Below are 23,767 nucleotides of genomic sequence, written 5' to 3'. Positions count from 1 at the left end.
CAGAGCAGGGTGTCACTGACTGACTGGCTCACCCGAATCTGCCGATCCAGGGATAATGGAGATTTGTCCCATTTTGTCAATATCTCCTTCTGCAAGACTCTGGTGTGAAACTGGGCGTATAGTACCACCTCAAAAGGAGGCCACCATGAGGCCCAGGACTCGCATGCAGAAGCACAGCAACGACCACCTGTGGTTCATCAATAGTTTTACCGCGGCTGAGAGTCCACAGTTTGTCTGAAGGGAGAAAAACTCTTGCTTTCATGGAGTCCAGCAGTAAGCCTAGGTACTCCAAGCGCTGAGTTGGTATGAGCACTGACTTTTTTAGGTTTAACAGCCACCCAAATTCGTGCAAAGTTTGCATGGTGATTGCCACATCCTCCTTTAATTCTGAGGTGGAAGATGCTCTCAGGAGGAGATCGTCTAGGTAACCTACAATTGCAATCCCGCATTGTCACAAAAACGCCAAAATTGTAGCCAATACCTTGGTAAAGACTCGGGGTGCTGAACTGAACTCTGTGTGTAGGAGTTCTCAGTTTAACCATTTAAAGACTAAATCTTTTCTGACACTTGATGCTTACAAGTAAAAATCCTGTATTTTCTGCTAGAAAATCACTTAGAACTCCAAAAATTATTTATATATATATATATATATATATATATATATATATATATATATATATATATATATATATATATATATATATATATATATATATATATATATATATATAAGCAGATGCCCTAGGGAATAAAATAGTGGTCGTTGCAATATTTTATGTCACACGGTATTTGCGCAGAGGTCTTTCCAACGCAATTTTTTGGGGAAAAAATACACTAATGATTTAAAAAAAAGAAGTAGTTAGCCCATTTTCTTTTCATTCAAAAGTTTTGATTACCTGTTTTTGTGTATTTAATATATAGCTTTTTTTTATCTAAATTATACATACAAGTGAACTAATTGGAGATTTGTTTAATAAATGTTAAAATGTTAGAAATTTTCTGTATCACTTATTACTTAAGGCTGCTTTCACACTGGAGTGGGCAGGTGTTGACGGTAAAACGCTGCTAGTTTTACCGTCGTAGCTAGGGGGGGGGGGGGGGGGGACGGCCTAACATATCGGCCATCGGCCACCATGATTTATAAATATCGGCCAGAGAAAAACCCATATCGGTCGACCTCTAGTATATACTCCTTTAAGGCATCTACAGAAAAACACAGTGCTTGAGGAATATTTGCCCTATTTTCAGCCATAACAGCCGCCTCCTGGTAAGGCCTATCAAGCGGTCTGACTTGATCCTTTAAGGACTGGCAGACTCCAATTGCTGTGACAGCTGGCTGAAAAGCTGAACTGGTCAAATAAAAGGAAGTCTTTAATAATAACTATAGCTTCTTGTCAACAGGGTTTTTCAAGCCCTGTGCATTATCCACTCGAAAAGTTAAGTTCTTGTTTAAGGAATAGACTGCCGCGTCTACAGCTGGCATTCTCCATTTCTTAAACTTTTCCTCCATGTGATGGATATAAAAAGGGAAAACTTTTAGGAGAAACAAAAATCCTGTCAGGATATTCCCAATCAGCATACACCACCTGTTCTAACAGCGGGTGCAAGGTGAAAGCCTGTGCAGCCTGAGGAGGATTCAGGGACCCCAAAGAGAAAACCTCTGCAGGGGTAACTTAAAGGCAGAATGAACCATCTTAGTTAGAGTCTGGCTCAAAAGCCTCTGTGACTAAGAGGCTGATATCAACTGTACATCATCTCGCCCAGATTGCCAAGAAGCAGACTCATCTGCTGGGCTCCCAAGTCCTTAGCATCTAGCTCTTACCCTTCCTCAATCCATTCCTGCCCCAAATTAGGAGGCTTAGAGGAGGGGGATCTGTCACTCTTCTTACCACCCTGCAGGATGGAGGCAATCATGGCAGCAATCCTGTGCTCTAACCCGGTTGGGCTGAGGACAATTCATCCCTGGTGATTAAGGCTGAAGCAACAGCATTGACTAGGCACAATACCAGACAGGCACAGTGTCTCAGATTGCCCGGAAGCCTCTGGTCTCTCAGGGGATACAACACTAGGGTTTTGAATAGGCTCCTTAGGAGTTACTGACATAGGTGTGCCTTTAGCTGTAATGTAAACCACATTCCTCTTTTTTGAAGACATCGCAAGCCACAAAAATTGAGTACCTGGGTTAAGTATTTAACCCAAGAAGGGAGACCCCTTAATAGGGCTCACCAAATCCCTATGCAATCTTGCTAAGCTCTTTAGCTTGCCAACCAACACCTGGGGACTCACGTGACCCGGGTAAGCAGGAATGAACTGCTGAAAGCGAAAGGTTTTCAGAGCCTGCTCCGTGTCCCACAGCTGTCCCCTGGGAGATGGCTGTGTGCTGAGGTGTTCTGCACCTGCGCGGTCCCATGTACGCAATTTTTTGGTGCGACAACAAATTTTTGTGCATGGACCATCTGCAAAGACAACAAGACTGCAAAAGACAAGAAAGCTACTATTTCCAACAGTCAGCCCAAAACTTTCCCCTGCGGTCAGCGCTACACAGGGGCGCCCCACAATAGGGCACCCCACATAGGGCACCCCACAATAAGTAAATAAGGGGGGGGGGGTTTACTTACCCATCCAGGCGCAGGGCAACCCTGGAAACTAAGAGCCCAATCTTCACCCATCAGGGCGGGTTACTGTCACTTGAGGACCTTCAAAGACTGGGTACTTTTTTAGTGTTTTAGGGTCCCTGTACAGCACCCTGCAGGAATGCCTTAGCTCTGTGGTGTACAGGACTCCACTACGCAGGATCCAGTGTCAGGTAAAATCTCGCAGGATCCTTGCATCTTCTTTGCGAGGCTCGGGTGCCATTTATCTTAGCATATAAGCTTGTTTCAAATGGATCCGATCGGTCAATCGTTTGATTTTAGAACCATGCTGGGACTTCAAGGCCTGGAACTCAAGAGAGCTCAGACAAATGTGCCTATCAATCTTGCAGACACTGGTAAAAACAAAACGGAAGTACTTCCTCTATGGGAGGGGTTATATAGGGTATCACTTCCTGTCTAAAGACCTTTGGTCTACCAGATTCCATTCATGAAGTATAACCCAGTAGGTAATTAATATTAGCCTCACTCTGTGTCCCATTATGTATGATAAAGGAAGTCAAATTTTAACTAATAAAATAAGTTGTTAAAAGTTTAAAATAATATATATAAAACTGAACATGAGCATGCAAAGGCCAGGCTTATGTATGTAAACTGCACAACATATTGGGTGCAAATATTTTAGGTCCCTCATAGTGAACTCTAAACTGACCAGCTGTATAGGTATTTAAAGCGCTGCTTATTGAAAATTTAGGGCAACACTAATAATCCTGCTCTGGACTAAGAACTCCTGACTTGAATATCAGTCTTATCTGAACTGGAACACCAGCATCGATAATAAACTGGGAATATGTGCTATCGACTAATGAGAACCTTCCAGAATGATATCCAAGCCTGAATCTACAAGAAACTGTGAAAGACTAGAGATGCTTTGAAAAGGGGTTGTCGCAGAGAGAACACCAGGAAAAACTTGTGCTTGGTGGCTGCCAGACACGTTCAGAGTTTAACACATCCAGCATGAATTTATCAGTAGCTGTTGATAGAAAAAAATCTTCTAAATGAACAAACAGCAGAGGTAATGCTATTTCTACATCCACTTTGTTTTTACTCCCTTTATGTGTGTCACTCAGACAGCTACCATATTTTATGTGAACAGTCTTTCACACAGCTGAAGGAGTACTCATGTACGTAAAAGCAAACACTATAGCAACATGAAAAAAATAAAAATATTTTGTCCAACTGCTAACTTTAATGTTACCTTGGTTATCGTTAAATATGGTTAATGCAGGAGAGGCTTCCAGAGCATTCCATACTCTTATTGTACCATCTGCCGAGGCAGACATCAAGCGCTGGTGGCTCGCACTGTACACCAAGCCCCACACAGCGTCGGTGTGGCCTTCAAATGCCCCTCGTAGTACAGAAGGATCTTGTTGGGGAGGGGAGAAAAAAAAACAACAGATTTAGGTCACATTACAGTGTACAGCAATGTATCTGGCTACAATATTCATACAAACTGTAAAAAGGGCTATAATGGTAACTTACCATAAGAATCATATGGATCCACATTTGGGTTTGGTGTATTCCAACTCTGGATAATGCCATCTGTTCCTCCACTGTAACACTGCTCCCCGTTATTGCTCATTACCACACATAGAACAGGGCCCCTGAAAAATAGCATGTGGAGGGGTTATCCTGCCCATATTTCTGGTCATACATTTAAAATACAACTAAAGGGTTCTTTATGACACAGCCTTAAGTACCAAATAAACTTACTATGCGATGCACGAGCCTTAAAGTAAACAAAAAGGTACTTTACCCTCCGTTCACAATGGTGCGACTTGTCATGCGATGTGACAGTTCAAATCGCATGACAAGCCGCACCCTATTGTCGGCAATAGAACCGGTCAAAATCGGTGCGACGCTGACTTTGCGGTGCTGCACCAATTTGGAAAAGTTTCTGCACTATTTTTGCTGATTTCAAGTGCCACTTGCATAGACATCTGTGCATGAAGTCACACAGATGTCATCCAAGTCACACTGACATGCGGCTTTGAAATCATGCAATTTCAAGTGAAATTACACGATTTCAAAGCCGCATTCAGTGTGATCCAGAACTCCGAAAGGCAAATTTTAAATTTGTGTCTCAGACGACTCCTCTCAAACACAGCAATTCACATTTCATTAACAAAGGCAGTACTGTCAATCCAAAAAGCAGGGGTCAGGAATAGACAAAGTCTGGTGCCAAGTTACAGGCTTCTCATTGATAACAGCATAGTCATGCCACCTGCAAATTTTTTTGATCCCAATGTATGGCAAGCAGAGACACCCTACAAGCTCTGATCTGGATTCAGGAGCAGTGCAGCACTGCTACTACCCATCATACGAAGAGGTGGACTTCTCTGGCAGAATCAACAGGTATATGTGGACTTTGCAGGGGGACCAAGAATACTGTAAGTACAGATGCATAATGTAGCATTCAACTTTCGGTGAATTATATAGCATATAAAACTGCTACACAAGCCATTTTGTAACTTGACATGTATGTTACCCCATTTTATAGTTCTGATGTATCTGTGGTAGCATGCACTTGTATTAAAAACAGGATTTTTATAACAGCTTACCTGAAAAATTATTTTCTTTGAAGTACATCATGGGACACAGAGCCATAGTAGTTACTATGTGGGTTATAGGCCAGCTTCAGGTGATGGACACTAGCACACCCTAAGACAAAAAGTGCACTCCCTATATAACCCCTCCCACTACTGGGAGTACCTCCGTTTTGTAGAAAAGCAATACACGTATATACCAAAGGAGGGTGGGACCTCTGATGTACGTCAAAGAAAAGTATTTTACAGGTAAGCCGTTATAAAAATCCTGTTTTCTTATTGTACATCACAGGACACAGAGCCATAGTAGTTACTATGTGGGATGTCCCATAGCAATGGCAACGGAAGGGAGGGAGACACCAAGAGACGAGAGGAGTCATACTGCAGCCTGTAGTACACTGCGCTCAAAGGCGATATCCTCATGACCTTTTACACCAATTTGGCAGAATCTGGTTAATGTATAGACTGAAGACCAAGTTGCGGCCTTGCAGATCTGAGCCATGGAGGCCTGGTGGTACACTGCTCAAGAAGCACTAACAGCCCTGGTGGAGAGCACTATAACATGAAAAGGAGGAATTTTCTTCTTTAAACCAGAAGCCTGAACAATCACTTGACAAATCCATTTGGAAATAGTAGATTTAGATGCAGTCTGTCCTCTTTTAGGACAGTCTGGCAATACAAAAAAAAAAAAACATCTGTTTTGCGAATCTGAGCGGTCATCTTTAAATAGACCGTGACCGCTCTCACTACATCAAGAGAATGTAGTAACCTCTCTTTCATAGATCGATGTTCTGGAAAAAAAAGGCAGAACAATATCCTGGTTTAAATGAAAACCTGACACTACCTTCGGTAGGAATTATTCGTCAAGAGGTCTAAGGGAATAACCCGTATAGGCTCAAAAGGCTGTTTCTGTTTATGTTGACAGGACTAAATTCAAGTCCCAAGGGTTCAGGGGTGTCCTAAATGGAGAATTAATCCATGTTACCCCCTGAATAAAGTTACCAACCAGGGAGTGAGAAGCAAGTGGTCATTGAAAAAACACCAATAAGGCTGAAACCTGGCCTTTGATAGTACTTATGTCATATTTCCTGAGGGAGCCAACCCCTGGATTCACACCAGGAGACATATGCCTTCCATACTCTATAACATATAGAGCATATATAGCATATATCGCCTAGAGGCGATTCAGTTCGCATTGTGCGCTATACATTTCATTCATTCATATGACCCTGGAGGCCGGTTTCTAGCATTAACCAAGGTGGTAACTACTGAAGCTGACAGCCCATGACCTTTTAGAATGTGGGACTCAAATAGCCAAACTGTTAAAATTTAACGTTTGTAAGGTAGGATGAAATACCGGACCTTGCGAGAGAAGGTCTGGCCATAGTGGTAGGGTCCAAGGGTCCCCCCACTGCCATATTTATGATCTCAGCAAACCAAGCTCTCCTGGGCCACAAGAATCACTTCCTTCCCTTCCTGCTTGATCCTGCAAAGAAGGCGCGGAAGCAGAACAGGAGGGAACGCATAGATCAGTGAAAACTGATCCCATGGAAAAACCAAGGAGTCTGTCCTGCATGCCAGCGGATCCCTTGTCCTTGACACAAAGTTGTCGACCTTGTTGTTGAATCTGGATGCACACAGATCCACATCTGGAACACCCCATCTTTGACATATATCGACAGAAAGATGTTGAGGTGAAGGGACCATTCTCCCGGAAACAACTGTTGGCGACTCAAGTAGTCCGCTTGACAATTTTTGGAATGAAAATCGCCGTTAGGCAAGGAATGTTGTTTTCTGCCCAAGATAGAACATGATTCACCTCTTTGGGCTGCTCGGCTTCTTGTGCCCCTTGGCGATTGATGTAGTCCACAGCCATGGCATTGTCAGATTGGATCCTGACAGGACAATTCCATCGTTTGAGTGTCCAGGCCCCTAGGGCCAGACTTACTGCACGAATCTCTGGAATATTGATGGGCAAGGTCCTCTCTGATTTGGACCACTTCCCTTGGACAGATGCTTCTTCCAGGACTGCTCCCTAGCCCAGAAGGCTGGTATCTGTCATTCTCCTCCGGGAGACTGGTAGAAAGGATTTTCCACCACCAATTGAGGCTCTGACGCACTTCGGGGGATAAGTGCATTTGAAGATCCAAAGCTCGGAACTTGTTCCAAGTTGACAATACTGTTTTGCAGCAGTCTTGAATGAAACTGCGCATAAAGAACGGCCTCGAAAGAAGCCACCATCTTTCATAACAACTTCATGCAAAGCCAAATAGAAGGACTTGACTTTGTTTTGACAAGCTGAATCAGTTCCCTTATGGAACTGATCCTTTCCTGGGGAAAGAACACCCTCTTCTGAACTGCATCTATGATCAGCCCCAAGTACTGCAACCTTCTTGATGGTTTTAAGGAGGATTTCTCTAGGTTGAGAATCCAGCATAGGAATTCTCGGTAACTTACTGCTGAGACTAAACTTCCGTTTTAGGAGGGTTAACGACTGATCTACCAAGAGTAGATCGTCTAAGTAGGCTAGTATCGTTATACCCTGAGCCCTTAACCTGGCTAAAGGAGGGGCCAGGATCTTTGTGAACACTTGAGGCGCAGTAGCTAGACCGACAGGCAGAGCTACCAACTGAAAATTAAGATTTTCTACCTCGAAGCCCAGAAATTTCTGGTGAGCTGGGAAAATTGGCACATGGAGATGAGCATCCTTGATGTCAATTGATACCAGAAATTCTCCTCCTTGTAGGATGGAGACTACTGATCGGATTGACGCCATGCGAAACGAACAAATATTCAAAACACTGGTTTAAATCCTTGAGATCTAAAATGGGTCTGACCTTCCCGTTTGGCTTTGGTACTGTGAAGAGGTTTGAATAAAACCCCCGACCCTTGCTTTTCTATGGGAACCACTGATATAACCCTTTGAGACAAGAGAAGATCCAAAGCCAGTAAGAGAATACTTCCTTTTCCCTGGGTCTCTGGGAACGTTTGATCTGAGAAAACAAGGAGAGGGGAATTCTCTGAACTCTAGCTTGTAACCTAGAGAAATTGAAGAAGCCACCCATCTGTCTTGACATTGTTCCTGTCTGATCTTTGAAAACTGTCGAAGCATTCCCCCCACTGGAGCGAGCGGCCCTGGGACTGACCCTGAGGTCTACCTCTTGAACCTGACGGTGGAGGCCGTCGAGAGACTGCCTGGAGGTGGATGCCCCGACCCTGGAGACGACGCACATTTAAAACGGAAAACGCTTAAACCTCTTAACTAGTAAAAGAGAACTTTTCCCATTAGAAATTCTTTGGATATACTTATCCAGATCGTCTCCAAATAACCGTTCACCATGAGATGGGAAACTGGCCAAGAGCTTTTTACATGGAGCTTTGGCTGCCCAATTTTTCAACCATAGGATTCTACGCACATGCACCAGCCCTAGCATGAGCTGTGAGGCTTGGAGAATAGAATCTTTCATAGCGTCTACCATGAAACACATTGCTTCTGATATACCGGCCAACTCCTGGGCCTGCTGATCAGGAATACATTTGAGTACCTCTACAAACCCAATCGCTGCCAAAGCAGGCTAAACGACTGAACCTGCGAGAGAAATGCTTTTAAAGAGAAATTCCAACGTATTAATTGAATCCTTCAACATCTGAGCATTGTCTACAGGACAAGTCAGGTTCTTGTTCAAAGAGGATATAGCAGCGTTAATTGCTGGAAACCCCCATTTCTTATAGAATTCTTCCTCCATAGGATAAAGTATAGAAAACTTTTTAGGAGGAAAAAACTTTATCTGGGTGCTCCCACTCAGAATACATAAGCTTCTTTAGCCTTGAATGGATAGGAAAGGCATTAACAGATTGGGGAGGCTTTAATGGCCCCAAACCAGAGATGGGCTCATCGACTGACTGAGTTACAGGCAAAAAAATTGAGTGAGAGAGTGTACCAACAGTCTCCCCTGTGAAGCCAATCCTTCCATATTAGGATCTTCGGAAGAGGCGTCATCAGTCTCTTCCTGATCTTTTGAGAGAAATTCTTTAACTCTCTCCCCTTGTTCCTCAGCATGAGGGTCCTAAGCAGTGGACAGGGATCTGCTATGCTTAAGTCCACTCTGGGAGGCGATTAAAGCATCAATCTTTTGCTCCAAACTTAAAATAGTAGAAGAAAAAAACCTCCTTAGTGATATACACAGGGGCTGTAGTGTCAAGAGCTGCTGCAACACCAGCCCCTCCTGATGTCCCACTCTGACCAGCCACATCACTCTGAGGAGGATGACATTTTTTGGGATGGATCTAGGCTGTCGTGCGACAACAGACCCTCAGAGCCCTTTGAGGTGTTTTTACTTCCGCTCATAGCCCGATGCAGAGGTACTAGCAGAAGGAATGCATTCACTGCTTGAGCGATAGTCCAGAACAGTTGCTGCTATTAATGCCCAGCCTCATGCAACAGTAAAATGTGTCAAAGGAAATGCCTCCATCACCAAACCTCTTAATGCCACCTTTGCTCTTGTGTCCTTCCACAGCCTGTAACAACACAAATGGTGCTTTTAAAACCATTCTTTCTTGTGTTGGACGTCGGAGGACACCAACGCTGCACTAAACCCCCGTTGCCTACAGCTCTTCCTCTTACTTTTAAAAAGAAGCCTTTTACCACGTGAGCAGCGGGCTAAAGGTCCTATGGGACCCACGGGATGGAACAGATTGGCGCGGGGGAGTCTGTGAGCCACCGAGCAGACTCCCCAAGAAGAGGAGAAGACAATCCGCACAGACGGGCAACTGGTGGTACCCCCAGTAGTGGGAGGCGTTATATAGGGAGTGCACTTTTTGTCCTAGGGCGTGCCAGTGTCCATCACCTGAAGGTGGTCTATAACCCAAATAGTAACTACTATGGCTTTGTGTTCCATGATGTACGATAAGAAAAGTATCCTCTTTGTTTTGTTTCCTTTGTGTAAAATATCTGATGATCCTACCAGCAGTCCTATTTCAAAATGACCATACTAGACATGGGAGCATCAATTCCAGCATGGTCAGTTTGCTTCTTTGCCTTCTACTTGAGAGAGCAGCCTGCTGTACTCCAATCGTCAGACTTCTGCTGACATGTCGTAAGGGCCAAACACAACCCCTAAAAAACAACCCCACGCCATAGTCCCCCCTCCACCAAATGACTTGGACCAGTGCACAAAGCAAGGTCCATAAAGGCCTGGATGAGCAAGTTGGGGTGGAGGAACTTGACTGGCGTGCACAGAGTCCTGACCTCAACATAATAGAAGACCTTTGGAATGAATTAGAGCTGAGACTGCGAGCCACAGCATCCAGTCCAACATGTCTGACCTCACAAATGTGCTACTGGAAGAATGGTCAAACATTCCCATAGATACACCCCTAAACCTTGTGGGCAGCCTTCCCAGAAGAGTTACAACTAAGTATTCTACCTTACGGACCAAGACTGGGATGCCAATAAAATTAATGTGCGTGTAAAGACAGGTGTCCCAATACTTTTGGCAAAATTGAAATATACATATATATTTTTTTTAATTAGGTAAAGTTTCATGCATACTTTATATGGTAGTTAAAGTGGTCGTAATCCTGGGGAAAAAACAAAAAACAAGATTCTGTCCCTTTAAGGCACAAGATATAGCACAGTGCTTTTGCCATGTCAATTGTCCCTTTCTATGTTGTACAATAACTGGTTGGTCTGGCCTGTTCCTGTGTTCCCTTCTGTAATCTGACCACACTTATCATGGCTGCTAATCCCTGATAGTGTAGTCACATTACGTGCCTCCATTAACCGGCTGTGTATTCAGCATCTCTCCCTTTCCCCCTCCCTCTCATTTCTGTAGTCTGTGTGTGAACTGTAAAGCCAATCTCCTCCTTCCATGATTGAGTATTCTGCTGCAGCTGCTCCTCCCTTTGGTAAAAAGCAAAATAATATTATATACTTTTAGCCTCTGATTCAGGAACATATTAAGTACGGTGTGTGTTTTTTTAAATGATAAAGCTACATACCTTCATTTCCCAGAGCTGCTGTGTGGTCATGTGCCCTCCCTCTGCTAGCTTGCATAGTCAGAGGGGAATCCCAGCCCCTCCCACTGTACTCCTTGGCTCAAGGAGGAGAGCAGAGAGAGGACAGGTGACACAGCAGCTGGGCAAAGAAAATATTTAGCTTTAGGCCTCATGCTTTTGTACTCCTGCGCAAACCACATAAGGTAATAAAACCTAAAACTAAAGTAGCTGCCAACAAAAAAAAGGTGTTAACACACTAAACAAACTGAAGTCCAATGTGTAAACAAGTCTCTTTATAAAGTGCAATAAACAAGGTGCTAGATCCAAATATGCATGCCACTTCATCCGATGTAAAGTGCATGTGTATTACCCACACTGGATGGAGGAAGCGTGTTAGATTGTGGCACATGCACATTACATCAGATGAAGTGGCCTGCATGTTTGGATCTAGCACCTTGTTTAGTGTTTATTTTATTATTATTTTATTTATAGTTTATTATTGCACTTTATAAAGAGACTTGTTTACACATTTGACTTTATAGAATGTTTTTTTTTTGCACTGTTGGAAGTCCCGGATTTCCATTTGCACTTTATGCTGTCACCGTTTGCACAATTGATATTGTCTGCCAGATCGCAGCACTTTGCACTTTATTTGCACTTTTTTTGCACAATTACTTTCAGTGGATAGTTTGATAGTTATACTTGCCAATATATTTTTATTTATCATCATTAATGTTAATTTAGTTTTAGCTTAGTAAGCGTCACATTCCTATTTACTTCAATTTATGTTTTTACTGCTGCGGTTTTTAGAATCAGGCATTTTTTCTACAGCCAGTAAACTCCCCGGTATGTTATCCTATGTGTCCATGCACACACAGGCTGTTATCAGCGTATTTTGGCAGGGGCATTTTCTGACCCCAGAACTAGTGGGCTGTAAGAGGAGTTTTTCAGCTGTAAAAACGTTCTAACTCTGATAAAATCTTAAAGTTGCTGAAAAATGCAGCAATTCAGAGTTGGAGCCATAAGAGCTGAAAAATGGTACTGCAAAACTAATTTGACAGCTAACGCGACTGATGTTTTTATAGTATTAAAAAAAAATATATATATCACACTGTATTCAATATATTCCTAAAAAAAAAAAAAGGATAAACAAAATAATAGATGTGACTTCACAACCACTTTAAATATAGGCACAATTGACAATACTAGTTATTCCCCACTACATAGAAAATGTTCACTTTTTGAGTTCAATTCCACTTTACCTTTTGCAGTTTGAATACCTTCGCTTTGTTAATTATTCAGTGCCAACATATTCTGCAAAGCTTTATACACAGTTATTGACATTGGTTTCTGCTCTGAAGAAGCTTACAACTGGATTTTCCCTGTAATGTCCATCAACCTCTAGCCTGATATGGATGAATGGCAAGCTACTAGGGGGGGAACCAGTGTATCTAGAGGAATCTACTAACACAGGGAGAGTAATCCATCTCTCTTCAGAGAGTGGCCTTGGGGTGAAAAAAAACCCTGAAGTCATATAGTCTAGGAGTCCTCAATGCTAACCACTATGCTCCACTAGCTCCAGCTCTCCATTAACTCAAAATCTGAGAAAACTGGCCATGTGTGATAAAAATAGCACTTGCTCTACTGTATTCATTTTTGTTGCTGAAGCAAAACATGTTCAGGCAAAATAACAAGCATTAAATTACTGCCAACAGGCAAATTCTAAGTGTGCAGAATCATGGTAAACCTCTTTTGCATTTCATAATGCAACACAAAAAGCACAGGCACGCATGAAAAGAGGACGAAGAGGAAGAAGACTGTCTACATTTGTGACCACTGATTTAGCCATCACAGTGGTTACAAGGCACAGAGCCACTCTAAGCTTTGTGCATTTTGCCTGTGATCTCTACTGTCTAATGACAGCCCAATATCAAGCGTATTTGAGGTAGTTTTTTTTTTTAATACACAGGCTTCAACTTGTATAAGTGTTCAGCAAGATTTTGCACAGCGCTTTCCTATCTTTACTCCCTACTGACTGTTCTAAAAGACAGCCATCTGCCATTCTCCAAGACGGCTTCCTGGGAGACAAAATTAGGCCTGGAGATGAAAAATGGGAAGAAGCACTACTAGAAGCCCAAAAATAATTTCTCCTAAAATATCAGATAAACCTCGTGCATTTGTATATCCTCCAAAGGACTTCTTTAACACCAAAACCGCTCTCAAAATATGGCCGCTCTCATAATCATGCCCAAGATATCGGAGAACCACAAAAAGGTACGCAATGGCATATGCAAGAGGTTCAATTTTTGCACAAGATGGGGTCAACCACTTGAGTCCAAAAACCATGCATCTTAAGAGGAAATTGAGAATGTAAAGACAGTCATGCTATCCTGCAGCTCTGGTTAACCTTTTGCACCATGCTGCACCAGCATTTAGGGTGTAACAAGATGCAAACATTAACCACTTTCAGACCAGACCATTTTGCTGGCTTAAGACCAGACCACTTTTTGCGATTCAGCACGGCGTCGCTTTAACTGACAATTGCGCGTCCATGCGACATGGCTCCCAAACAAAATTGACGTATTTTTTCCCACAAATAGGAGCTTTCTTTTAGTGGTATTTGATCAACCCTGCGTTTTTTTTTTTTGCGCTATAAACAAAAATAGAGCGACCATTTTGAAAAAGTGCATTATTTTTTACTTTTTGTTATAATAAATATCCCCCAAAAATACATAAAAAACAAAAAAAACAACACATTTTTTCCCTCAGTTTAGGCCGATATGTATTCTACATATTTTTGGTAAAAAAAATTAAAATAAATAAAAAAAAATCGCAATAAGCGACTAATTGGATTGCACAAAAGATATAGCGTTTACAAAATAGGGGATAGTTTTATGGCATTTTTATAAATTTTTTTTTTTTTACTAGTAATGGCGGCGATCAGCAATTTTTATTGTGACTGCGAAATTATGGCGGACACATCTGACATTTTTTACATTTTTGGGACCATTGTCATTTATACAGCAATGCTATACAAATGCATTGATTCCTGTGTAAATGACACTGTCAGTGAAGGGGTTAACCAGGGGGTGGCAGTGTAGGGGTTAAGTGTTCCTAGGGGCGTGTTACTAACTGGGGGGGGGGGGGGGGGGGGGGGGATGGTGGGCTGTGTGTTAGTGAACACTGATCTCTTATCTAATCACATGGAGCAGAGATCAGAGTCACTTGCTGCTAGACAGAACGGGGAGATGCTGTTTACAATGGCATCTCCCCGTTCAGCCACCCCGTGAGATGATCGCGGGTATCCCCGTGGCGATCGAGTCCGCGGGACCTGCGACCGGACTCACGGGGTCCCGACTGGCGCGCATGTGATGGCAGGGCGGCATATAAAAATGGATGTACCTGTACGCCAATGTGCCTGCCTGTGCCATTCTGCCGACGTAAATCGGCGTGCGCCAGTCGGGAAGTGGTTAAAGTCTTCAACAATACTGATTTAACCACCTCAATACTGAGCACTTACAACCCCCTTCCTGCCCAGGCCATTTTTTTTTTTTTTTAGCTTTCAGCACTGTAACAATTTGAATGACAATTGCGTGGTCTTGCTACACTATGTGAATATTTTTTATAATTTTCTTCACACAAATAGGGTTTTCTTTTGGTGGTATTTAATCACTGCTGGGATTTTTATTTTTTTACAAAAAAAAAAAAAAGACCAAAAATTTTAAACAAAAAGTTTTAGTTTCTCGGTCAGTAAATTTTGTAAATAAGTATTCTTTCACCTTCAGTGATGTGTGCTGATGAGGCGGCACTAATGGACACTGATAAGCTGCACAGATTGGCATTGAAGTGGCACTTATGGGTACCGATGAGGTGGAATTATGGGCACCGATTAGGTGGCACTAATGGGCACTGATAGGTGACAGTGATGGATAGCAATGATAGGCGGCACTTACTGGCATCACTAATGGGCACTGATTAATGGCACTTGTGGGCATTAATTGCTGGCACTGGTGTCTACTAGTGGGCACTGCTTTCTGTCACTTTTGGCGCTATATTGTAATCGGTGCACTGATAAATAATGCCCTGATTACATGTGTAGATGTCCTCCTGTGAGGAGATGCTGCTGATCAGTTAAAGAGCCGCGGCCACAGCTCTTTACAGAGATTGAGGTCGCGCCGTGACCTAGCCCCCGCTGGGCACATGAGAGCGACCTTTCTGGGACGAAGTCATGAGGTTGTCCCAATATGAGAGCCGCGCCGCCCCTTCGTCATTTGACAATAGGTAGGGGACAGTTGGTTAAAGAAGTGTTCCCCATGGGAATTTTTTTTTTTTTAACCACTTTCAGACCGGACCATTTTGCTGGTCAATGACCAGAGGTCTTTTTACAATTTGGCACTGCGCTGCTTTAACTGGTAATTGCGCGGTCATGCAATGTTGTACCCAAACAAAATTTGCAAATTTACAAAATCATACATTTAGGCCAAAATGTATTCAGCCACATGTCTTTGGTAAAAAAAAAGTCAATAACTGTATATTTATTGGTTTGCGCAAAAGTTGTCACATCTACAAACTAAGGTACGTTTTCTGGAATTTACGCAGCTTTTAGTTTATGACTGCCTATCTCATTTCTTGAGGTGCTAAAATGGCAGGGCAGTACAAAACCCCCCCCAAATGACCCCATTTTGGAAAGTAGATACCCTAAGGAAATTGATAAGAGGCATGTTGAGCCCATTGAATATTTTATTTTTTTGCCTCAAGCGATTGAATAATGACAAAAAAAAATTTTTTTTTTTTTTTTTACACAAAGTTGTCACTAAATGATATATTGCTCACACATGCCATGGTTATATGTGGAATTGTACCCCAAAATACATTCTGCCGCTTCTCCTGAGTACGGGGATACCATGTGTGGTCGACTTTTTGGAAGCCTAGCCGTGTACGGGGCCCCGAAAGCCAAGCACCGCCTTCAGGATTTCTAAGGGCATACATTTGTAATTTCACTCCTCACTACCTATCACAGTTTTGAAGGCCATAAAATGCCAAGATGGCACAAAACCCCCACAAATGACCCCATTTTAGAAAGTAGACACCCCAAGCTATTTGCTGAGAGGCATGTTGAGTCCATGGAATATTTTATATTTGGCACAAGTTGCGGGAAAATTACAAACTTTTATTTTTTTTTATTTTTTTTTTCACAAAGTTGTCACTAAATGATATATTGCTCACACATGCTATGGGCATATGTGAAATGACACCCCAAAATAAGTTCTGCTGCTTCTCCTGAGTACGGGGATACCACATATGTGGGACTTTTTGGGAGCCTAGCCGCGTACGGGGCCCCGAAAACCAAGCACCGCCTTCAGGCTTTCTAAGGGCGTAAATTTTTGACTTCACTCCTCACTACCTATTACAGTTTTGAAGGCCATAAAATGCCAAGATGGCACAAACCCCCCCCCCAAATGACCCCATTCTGGAAAGTAGACACCCCTAAATTTAGGGGTACACTAGTGAGACTCACAGGTAAAAAAGCACCTAGGCTGTCAGCGACTGTACCAAAACGCTACAAGAAAAACTGTTAGCGATCCGCAGGGATCAGGCCTGACTCTGCAAACGCTGCAGTTATGCGTGTTGTGTTTTGTAAGTGACAGTGATCGATCGATACTGCACTTGGGTGGGCTGGTCTGGGCTTGGCGGAGGGGCTAAACGCAGGTGCTAGCAGGTATCTGGGCTGATCCCGCTAACAATGCGTTTTGGGAAACCTAAACTGCTGGCGACGCCAATATAGATCTGATCAGATACTATATTACTAAGGGAGGTGTATGCTTTGTGTGTGGGTGTTAGCGGTACTGGCACTAGCCTGACGCTGCCTGGGGCGACGCAGACCTTATCTGACCCTCAAACTTATATCACCCGCCGGGTGATCAGGGGGTTAAACCTTTATTAGGTAATAAATGGCGGGTGCCCTGAAACTATAAAAAAAATAACTAACCAACCAGCGTCACCTGTAACAGTTATATGGTGATCACTGGTGAAAGGGTTAACTAGGGGGCAATCAGGGGGCTTTATGCGGTAGTATATGGGGGTCCCTGGCGCTATAAAAAGCTGCGGCGAACCTAAATACCTACCTGCCTAACTAGCGTCACCTGAGACACTAATACAGCGATCAGAAAAACGATCGCTTATTAGGCTGGGTTCACACTGGAGCGATGCGGGAACGCCACGAATCCGCGGCGGGTTTCCGCATCGCATGCCTCCCGGCGGCAGTTCACACTGCCCTATGCGAACTGCTGGGAGGGTCAGTGAAATGTTAATGACACCCCCAGATCAGTTCGCATATCGCAGTGCGATCTGCAAACTCGGATCGCATGGTGTGAACACCCATGCGATCCGATTCTGCTGCGGACCAAAAAAAGGGTCCCGTGCGAATTTGCGGCGGGTGCGACGCAAATTCAGCCATACTATCTGTATGGCTGAACTCGAATCGCACAGAGATCGGATGTGATTTGCACTGCAGTGCGGTGCGAATCACATCCGTTCTCATAAACCGCTGCAATGTGAACCCAGCCTTAGTGACACTGGCGACGGGGGGTGATCACGGGGTTAAACCTTTATTGGGGGGGTTAGGGGGGTACCTTAGAACTAAAGGGGGCTAACCCTAACTGCCCTAACAGTTATTACAGTCACAAATGACACCAATACAAAAAAAAATAAAAATGCAATTGGTGTCACTGTGACTGGGGGGGCAGGGGTGATTGGGGGTGTGATCGGGGGGGTGAAGGGGGGGGGGTGAGAGTGTGCCTGGCATGTTCTACTGTGTAGTGTCGTGTTGGTGCAACTCACCGATCCTCTCTCCTCGGTGCCGGAACGAAAAATACTGACACGGAGGAGAGATTACATCACTTCCTCTGCCTGTGTTTACATTACAGGAGAGGAAGTGATGTCATGCTTCACTTCCATTCGTCAGGAGCGATCTCGAGGGGGTGGCCATGAATGAATGGCCGCCCCCTCATCCCGGATCGCTCCTGAACGGATACCGACCGCCGCTGGCACCGGGGGGGGGGGGGGACCCCGATCGGGCCCCCCACCCGCGGGAAGGCAGGGACGTCAGCAGCTACAAAATACCACAGCTGCTGACTTTTAATATATGGATACTTACCTGTCTAGGGAGCACGCAATGTTGGCACCCCAGCTGATTTGCAGATCGGCTGTCAGGTGCTGCCGCTGCCACTGCCGCCTCCACCAACAGAAACCGGCAGTGAAGCCTCAGTTTCACTGTTGGTTCCCTACTGCGCATGCATGAAGCACGCTGTGCTTTCTAACGTGGCCCAGCAGCAGAGAAAGGAGGAGGGGGGGCCGAACTTGTGAGGGATGGCGCTGTAACCCAGATGTTGGGAAGGGTACCTGTCAAAAATAGGTTATCTGTCCGTCCCCCCACCCCGAAAGGTGCCAAATGTAGCACTGGCAGGGGGAAGGGAGTAGATAAGTGGACGTTCCACTTTTGGGTGGAACTCCGCTTTAAGTTGGTTGATGGTTTTGCAAATACTTTGTAAAAGCTTGCTCTGCACACTGCTCGAACACCAACAAACTGTGTGAAAAAAACTTTTCTGAAAGAAATCTGGGGGCTGCCATTGCGGACCTCCTACTAGAGATGCTAGTTGCCTGGCTATTACACGGTCTTCAATACTTTTAAGCCCCACACACTGGGGACAAATGTCAGGGGACATCGACCGGTAAAGAAAAAAAAAACCCATTCGGCCCATGTGTATGCCAGATGGTCTGACAGAAGCCAGCCATTTGGCCAGCTTCTGTCGGATTGAAAACCAGCTGCTGACCAGCTTTCAATCAGCGCTCTTAGCCAATGGCTGAGAGTGCTGGTCAGAGTGTTCTGACAGAGGGGCCGTCCCCCAGGTCAGAACACAACAGCTCAGCACGTCGGTTTGTTAGTACAGTAGCTGTGACCGATGTTTTTTTTTTTCGTTCAACCCAGAAAAACCTGAGTGTGTACCAGGCTTTAGTCACTGACCCAGAAACAGGTATGCAGATCAGGAAAGTCACAAGCCCTTGTCCGCATAATTGATTCAGGTCAATGACTTAAAAGTATTTAAAGAAGAGTGTCAGCATGACAACTATGCCACTAGCATTTCCAGAATAAGTCAGCAATGGCAGCCTTTATATTTCTTTAAGGAAACTTTTTTCCCTCTTAGTATTTAAGGCTTAGTGATTCCAGCAAAACTTCCAATATTAGAAGGCATTGGTTAGTTAGAATCACTCGGCTAACCTAAAACAAAGCGTTATTAAACCCAAAATCAAACATTCATATTGCATTGTTTACCAATGATATTAGTTTTTTTTTGTTTTTTTAAGGCTTTTTTCCCCCCTCGGTTTTCACCAGGTGATCTGGCCAGTAGCACACCTCCTGTTTTAGAGTGCCCCCACTCTGGATGAATGAGAATAGGGGGCACAGCAGACAACATGGTCAGTCAGGGTAGTGGTAGATAAACAGATTGAAATAAAACAAACTGAACATCTCCAAACTTCAGCTCCCACCATCATCACGTACAGCAAAAAGAGGTTTTCATTTTAGCATAAAGGTTTTACATAAATAAAAGCTTATCATTGTAAGCACCCCTGCTAGTGGTAAATGGTTTGCCTCATCAATGTAAACTAATACATCTAGAAGCCCGCTTGTTCTTTTGAAACTGAACAGACTTACTGGCTGGACCACCTTTTGAACATAAAGGAAAGAAAGCCTAAAAAAGAAAAGAAAATGTAGCCATGACATCTAAGAATTAGTAAGCTGTAATATAATCTTGGGCCTAATACTGCTTTAAATGTAATAATAAAGCAGTAACAGCAAACACAGATCTACATCAACCGTGGACATTTTCGCTGGTATAGTAAGAACGTCACTCAAAAAATAATATATATATATATATATATATATATATATATATATATATATATATATATAAAGAAAAACGCTTACCTATGTGCTCTGAATGTGTAAATGGGTTCTACGTCAAGAGATGCACTCCTAAAAAAAAAAAAAAAAGAAAGAAATACAAAAAGTAAGTATACATTTATACCAGATGCATGCGAGTCACTGCTCTTAAACCTATATACATTTTTAGACAAATTTTGGATTCAAGATAGAAGACTCTAGAGCAACAGAAGTCAGGGTCTGAAAGAGGGAACTGTGAGACAAGGCTGGAACAACAAGCCTGCAACACTTACTGGAGTGTCGGTGCATATTATCTGACCTGTTTGCAGCACATTCTTTTTGAACAGAAGGGCCACCGCAACGTTAATATATAGTGCCAAAAGTATTAGGACGCCTGCCTTTACATAAATTTTAATGGCATCCTAGTCTTAGTCCGTAGGGTTCAATATGAAGTTGTCCCACCCTTTGCAGCTATAACAGCTTCAACTCTTCTAGGAAGGCTGTCCACATGATTTAGGAGTGTGTCTATAGGTCAGGCATTGATGTGGATGAGAAGGCCTTGCTCGCCGTCTCCGCTCTTATTCATCCCAAAGGTGTTCTATCAGGGTGCAGGCCAGTCGAGTTCCTCCACCCCAAACTCACTCATCCATGTCTTTATGGACCTTGCTTTGTGTACTGGTGCGCAGTCATGTTGGAACAGAAAAGGGCCATCCCCAAACTTTTACAAGAGAGCATGAAATTGTCTTGGCATGCTGATGCCTTAAGACAGGCATGTCCAAAGTGCGGCCCACGTTACGGTTTGATGTGGCCCCCACTTGGAATTTGCATAATATATATACACACACACACACACACACACACACACACACATATATATATACACACACACACACATATACACACACACATATCTGTGGCCCCCAAAGCTCGATCGTGTTGTGTTTTTTTATGCTGTTAATAGATCTATCTTCTTTAGCCTGATAAATCCAAAGCTCTGCGCTCATTCTATAAGCTGGGAAGTGTGACTGGGCGTGTTCACAAGTCTATGTGCCCAAGCCGCTATGAAGCGGACAGCGCGAAGAGCCAATCACAGCCACTGTGACTATTCCTGATGTCTGCATCTGCGGACTGCAGATGCAGAGATCGGGGAAATGTCACAGTGCCTGTGATTGGCAGTGGCGCTGCGTCCTGTCCTTGCGGGCTTGGGCACATAGACTTGTGAACAGGCCAAGCCACATGCCCCTGCTCATACTAAGAATGAGCTCGGGATTTGTCAGGCTAAAGAAGATAGATCTATTAACAGCATAAAACAAACATAACATCCACATCAAACCAAAACGCGGTTCCTTTCCGATAGAGATAAAGATAGAGAGAGAGACACAGAGCGAGAGCGAGAGAGAGAGCGAGCGAGAGAGCGAGCGAGAGCGCGAGAGAGAGCGAGCGAGCGAGAGAGCGAGAGAGCGAGCGAGCGCGAGCGAGAGAGCGAGCGAGCGAGCGAGCGCGAGAGAGCGAGCGAGCGAGCGAGCGCGAGAGAGCGAGCGAGAGCCAGAGAGCGAGCGAGAGCCAGAGAGCGAGCGAGAGCCAGAGAGCGAGCGAGAGCCAGAGAGAGAGCGAGAGCCAGAGAGAGAGCGAGAGCCAGAGAGAGAGCGAGAGCCAGAGAGAGAGCGAGAGCCAGAGAGAGAGCGAGAGCCAGAGACAGAGCGAGAGCCAGAGACAGAGCGAGAGCCAGAGACAGAGCGAGAGCCAGAGACAGAGCGAGAGCCAGAGACAGAGCGAGAGCCAGAGACAGAGCGAGAGCCAGAGACAGAGCGAGAGCCAGAGACAGAGCGAGAGCCAGAGACAGAGCGAGAGCCAGAGACAGAGCGAGAGCCAGAGACAGAGCGAGAGCCAGAGACAGAGCGAGAGCCAGAGACAGAGCGAGAGCCAGAGACAGAGCGAGAGCCAGAGACAGAGCGAGAGAGAGAGAGCCAGAGACAGAGCGAGAGAGAGAGAGCCAGAGACAGAGCGAGAGAGAGAGAGCCAGAGACAGAGCGAGAGAGAGAGAGCCAGAGACAGAGCGAGAGAGAGAGAGCCAGAGACAGAGCGAGAGAGAGAGAGCCAGAGCCAGAGCGAGAGAGAGAGAGCCAGAGCCAGAGCGAGAGAGAGAGAGCCAGAGCGAGAGAGAGAGAGCCAGAGCGAGAGAGAGAGAGCCAGAGACAGAGCGAGAGAGAGAGAGCCAGAGACAGAGCGAGAGAGAGAGAGCCAGAGACAGAGCGAGAGAGAGAGAGCCAGAGACAGAGCGAGAGAGAGAGAGCCAGAGACAGAGCGAGAGAGAGAGAGCCAGAGACAGAGCGAGAGAGAGAGAGCCAGAGACAGAGAGAGACAGAGAGAGCCAGCGAGAGTTATATATATATATATATATATATATATATATATATACACACATATATTATATATACACATACATATACATACACACACTATATATCATCATATATTGTCATCAATGTTATGAAATGAATAGTATGCCGTTTGCAATAAACTTTAAAATAAAATGCAAATTAAATATTTTATGCAATGGTTCAAAAATGTCAGGCAAAATGGTCGGCCTTCACGCATGTTCACTTCATGAAATCTGGCCCTCTTTCATTTGAACTAAGGAGCTAAGCCCAACCCCTGAAAAACCCCACACCATAACCCCCCCTCCAAATGATTTGGAGGGGTGGCCCACCATGTTTGGCAATAGTGTGGATGAGCGAGTTTGGGGTGGAAGAACTTGACTGGCCTGCACATTCCTGACCGCAACTCGTAGAACATCTTTGGAATGAATTAGGTTGGAGACTGCAAGCCAGGCCTTCTCAACATCAGTGCCTGACTTCACAAATGCGCTTCAACAAGAATGGTCAAACATTCCCAAAGACACTCTCCTAAACCTTGTGGACAGCCTTCCTAGAAGAGTTGTAGCTGTTGTAGTTGCAAAGGGTGGGCCAACTCAATACTGAACCCTATGAATGAAGACTGGGATGCCATTATAGTTCATGTGCGTGTAAAGGCATGTGTCACAATACTTTGGCATTACACCGTATTTAACAACTTTAAGACATGCAAAGAACAGAGAACATATTTAGTTCACAAAAATAAGCAAAATAAGACAAGACTCTTGTTTAACCACTTCCGGACCGGCACACGACGATCTACGTCAGCAGAATAACACGGGCAGACAAATTGGCGTACAGGCAAGTCCATTTGAAATTGCCGCCCTGCCATCGCGTGCTGGTCGGGACCCCTGCGAGTCAGATTGCGGCGGGTGCCGCGCACTTGATCACTGTGGGGATGTAAACAGCATCTCCCCGTTCCGCCTAGCAGCAAGTGACACTGATCTCTGCTCCCTGTGATTGGAGCAGAGATCAGTGTTCACTAACAAACAGCCCAGACCCCCACAGTTAGTAACACACCCCTAGGACACACTTAACCCCTACACTGCCACCCCGTTTAACCCCTTCACTGCCAGTGTAATTTACCCAGGATTCAGTGCAATCGTATAGCACTGATTGCTGTATAAATGACAATGGTCCCAAAAATGTGTAAAAAATGTCTGATGTGTCCGCCATAATGTCGCGGTCACAAAAAAAAAAAAAAAAAAAAAAAAAAAA

At 44.3% G+C, this 23,767-nt stretch overlaps 1 protein-coding gene across 3 annotated transcripts in view; it reads right to left on the bottom strand.

Annotated features, from left to right (window-relative positions):
- The window catches only part of STRN (striatin), a 175,694-nt gene that overhangs the window by 12,855 nt on the left and 139,072 nt on the right, over window positions 1–23,767 (bottom strand). For all 3 annotated transcript variants that reach the window (XM_077486360.1, XM_077486362.1, XM_077486361.1), the window contains 3 exons: window positions 20,181–20,228; window positions 4,134–4,255; window positions 3,850–4,017 (listed from right to left, as the gene is read on the bottom strand). In XM_077486360.1, coding sequence (XP_077342486.1) covers window positions 3,850–4,017; window positions 4,134–4,255; window positions 20,181–20,228 — 338 coding nt within the window. The remainder of the gene's footprint in view (window positions 1–3,849; window positions 4,018–4,133; window positions 4,256–20,180; window positions 20,229–23,767) is intronic.

This window comes from Lithobates pipiens, unplaced genomic scaffold, assembly GCF_037356315.1.
Source record: "Lithobates pipiens isolate NorthernLeopardFrog02 unplaced genomic scaffold, aLitPip1_a1.2 Scaffold_18, whole genome shotgun sequence".
In the NCBI taxonomy this organism is placed as follows: Eukaryota; Metazoa; Chordata; class Amphibia; order Anura; family Ranidae; genus Lithobates; species Lithobates pipiens.
The sequence above is the reverse complement of the archived record's forward strand: the minus strand, read 5'-3'. Positions and strand labels throughout refer to the sequence as shown.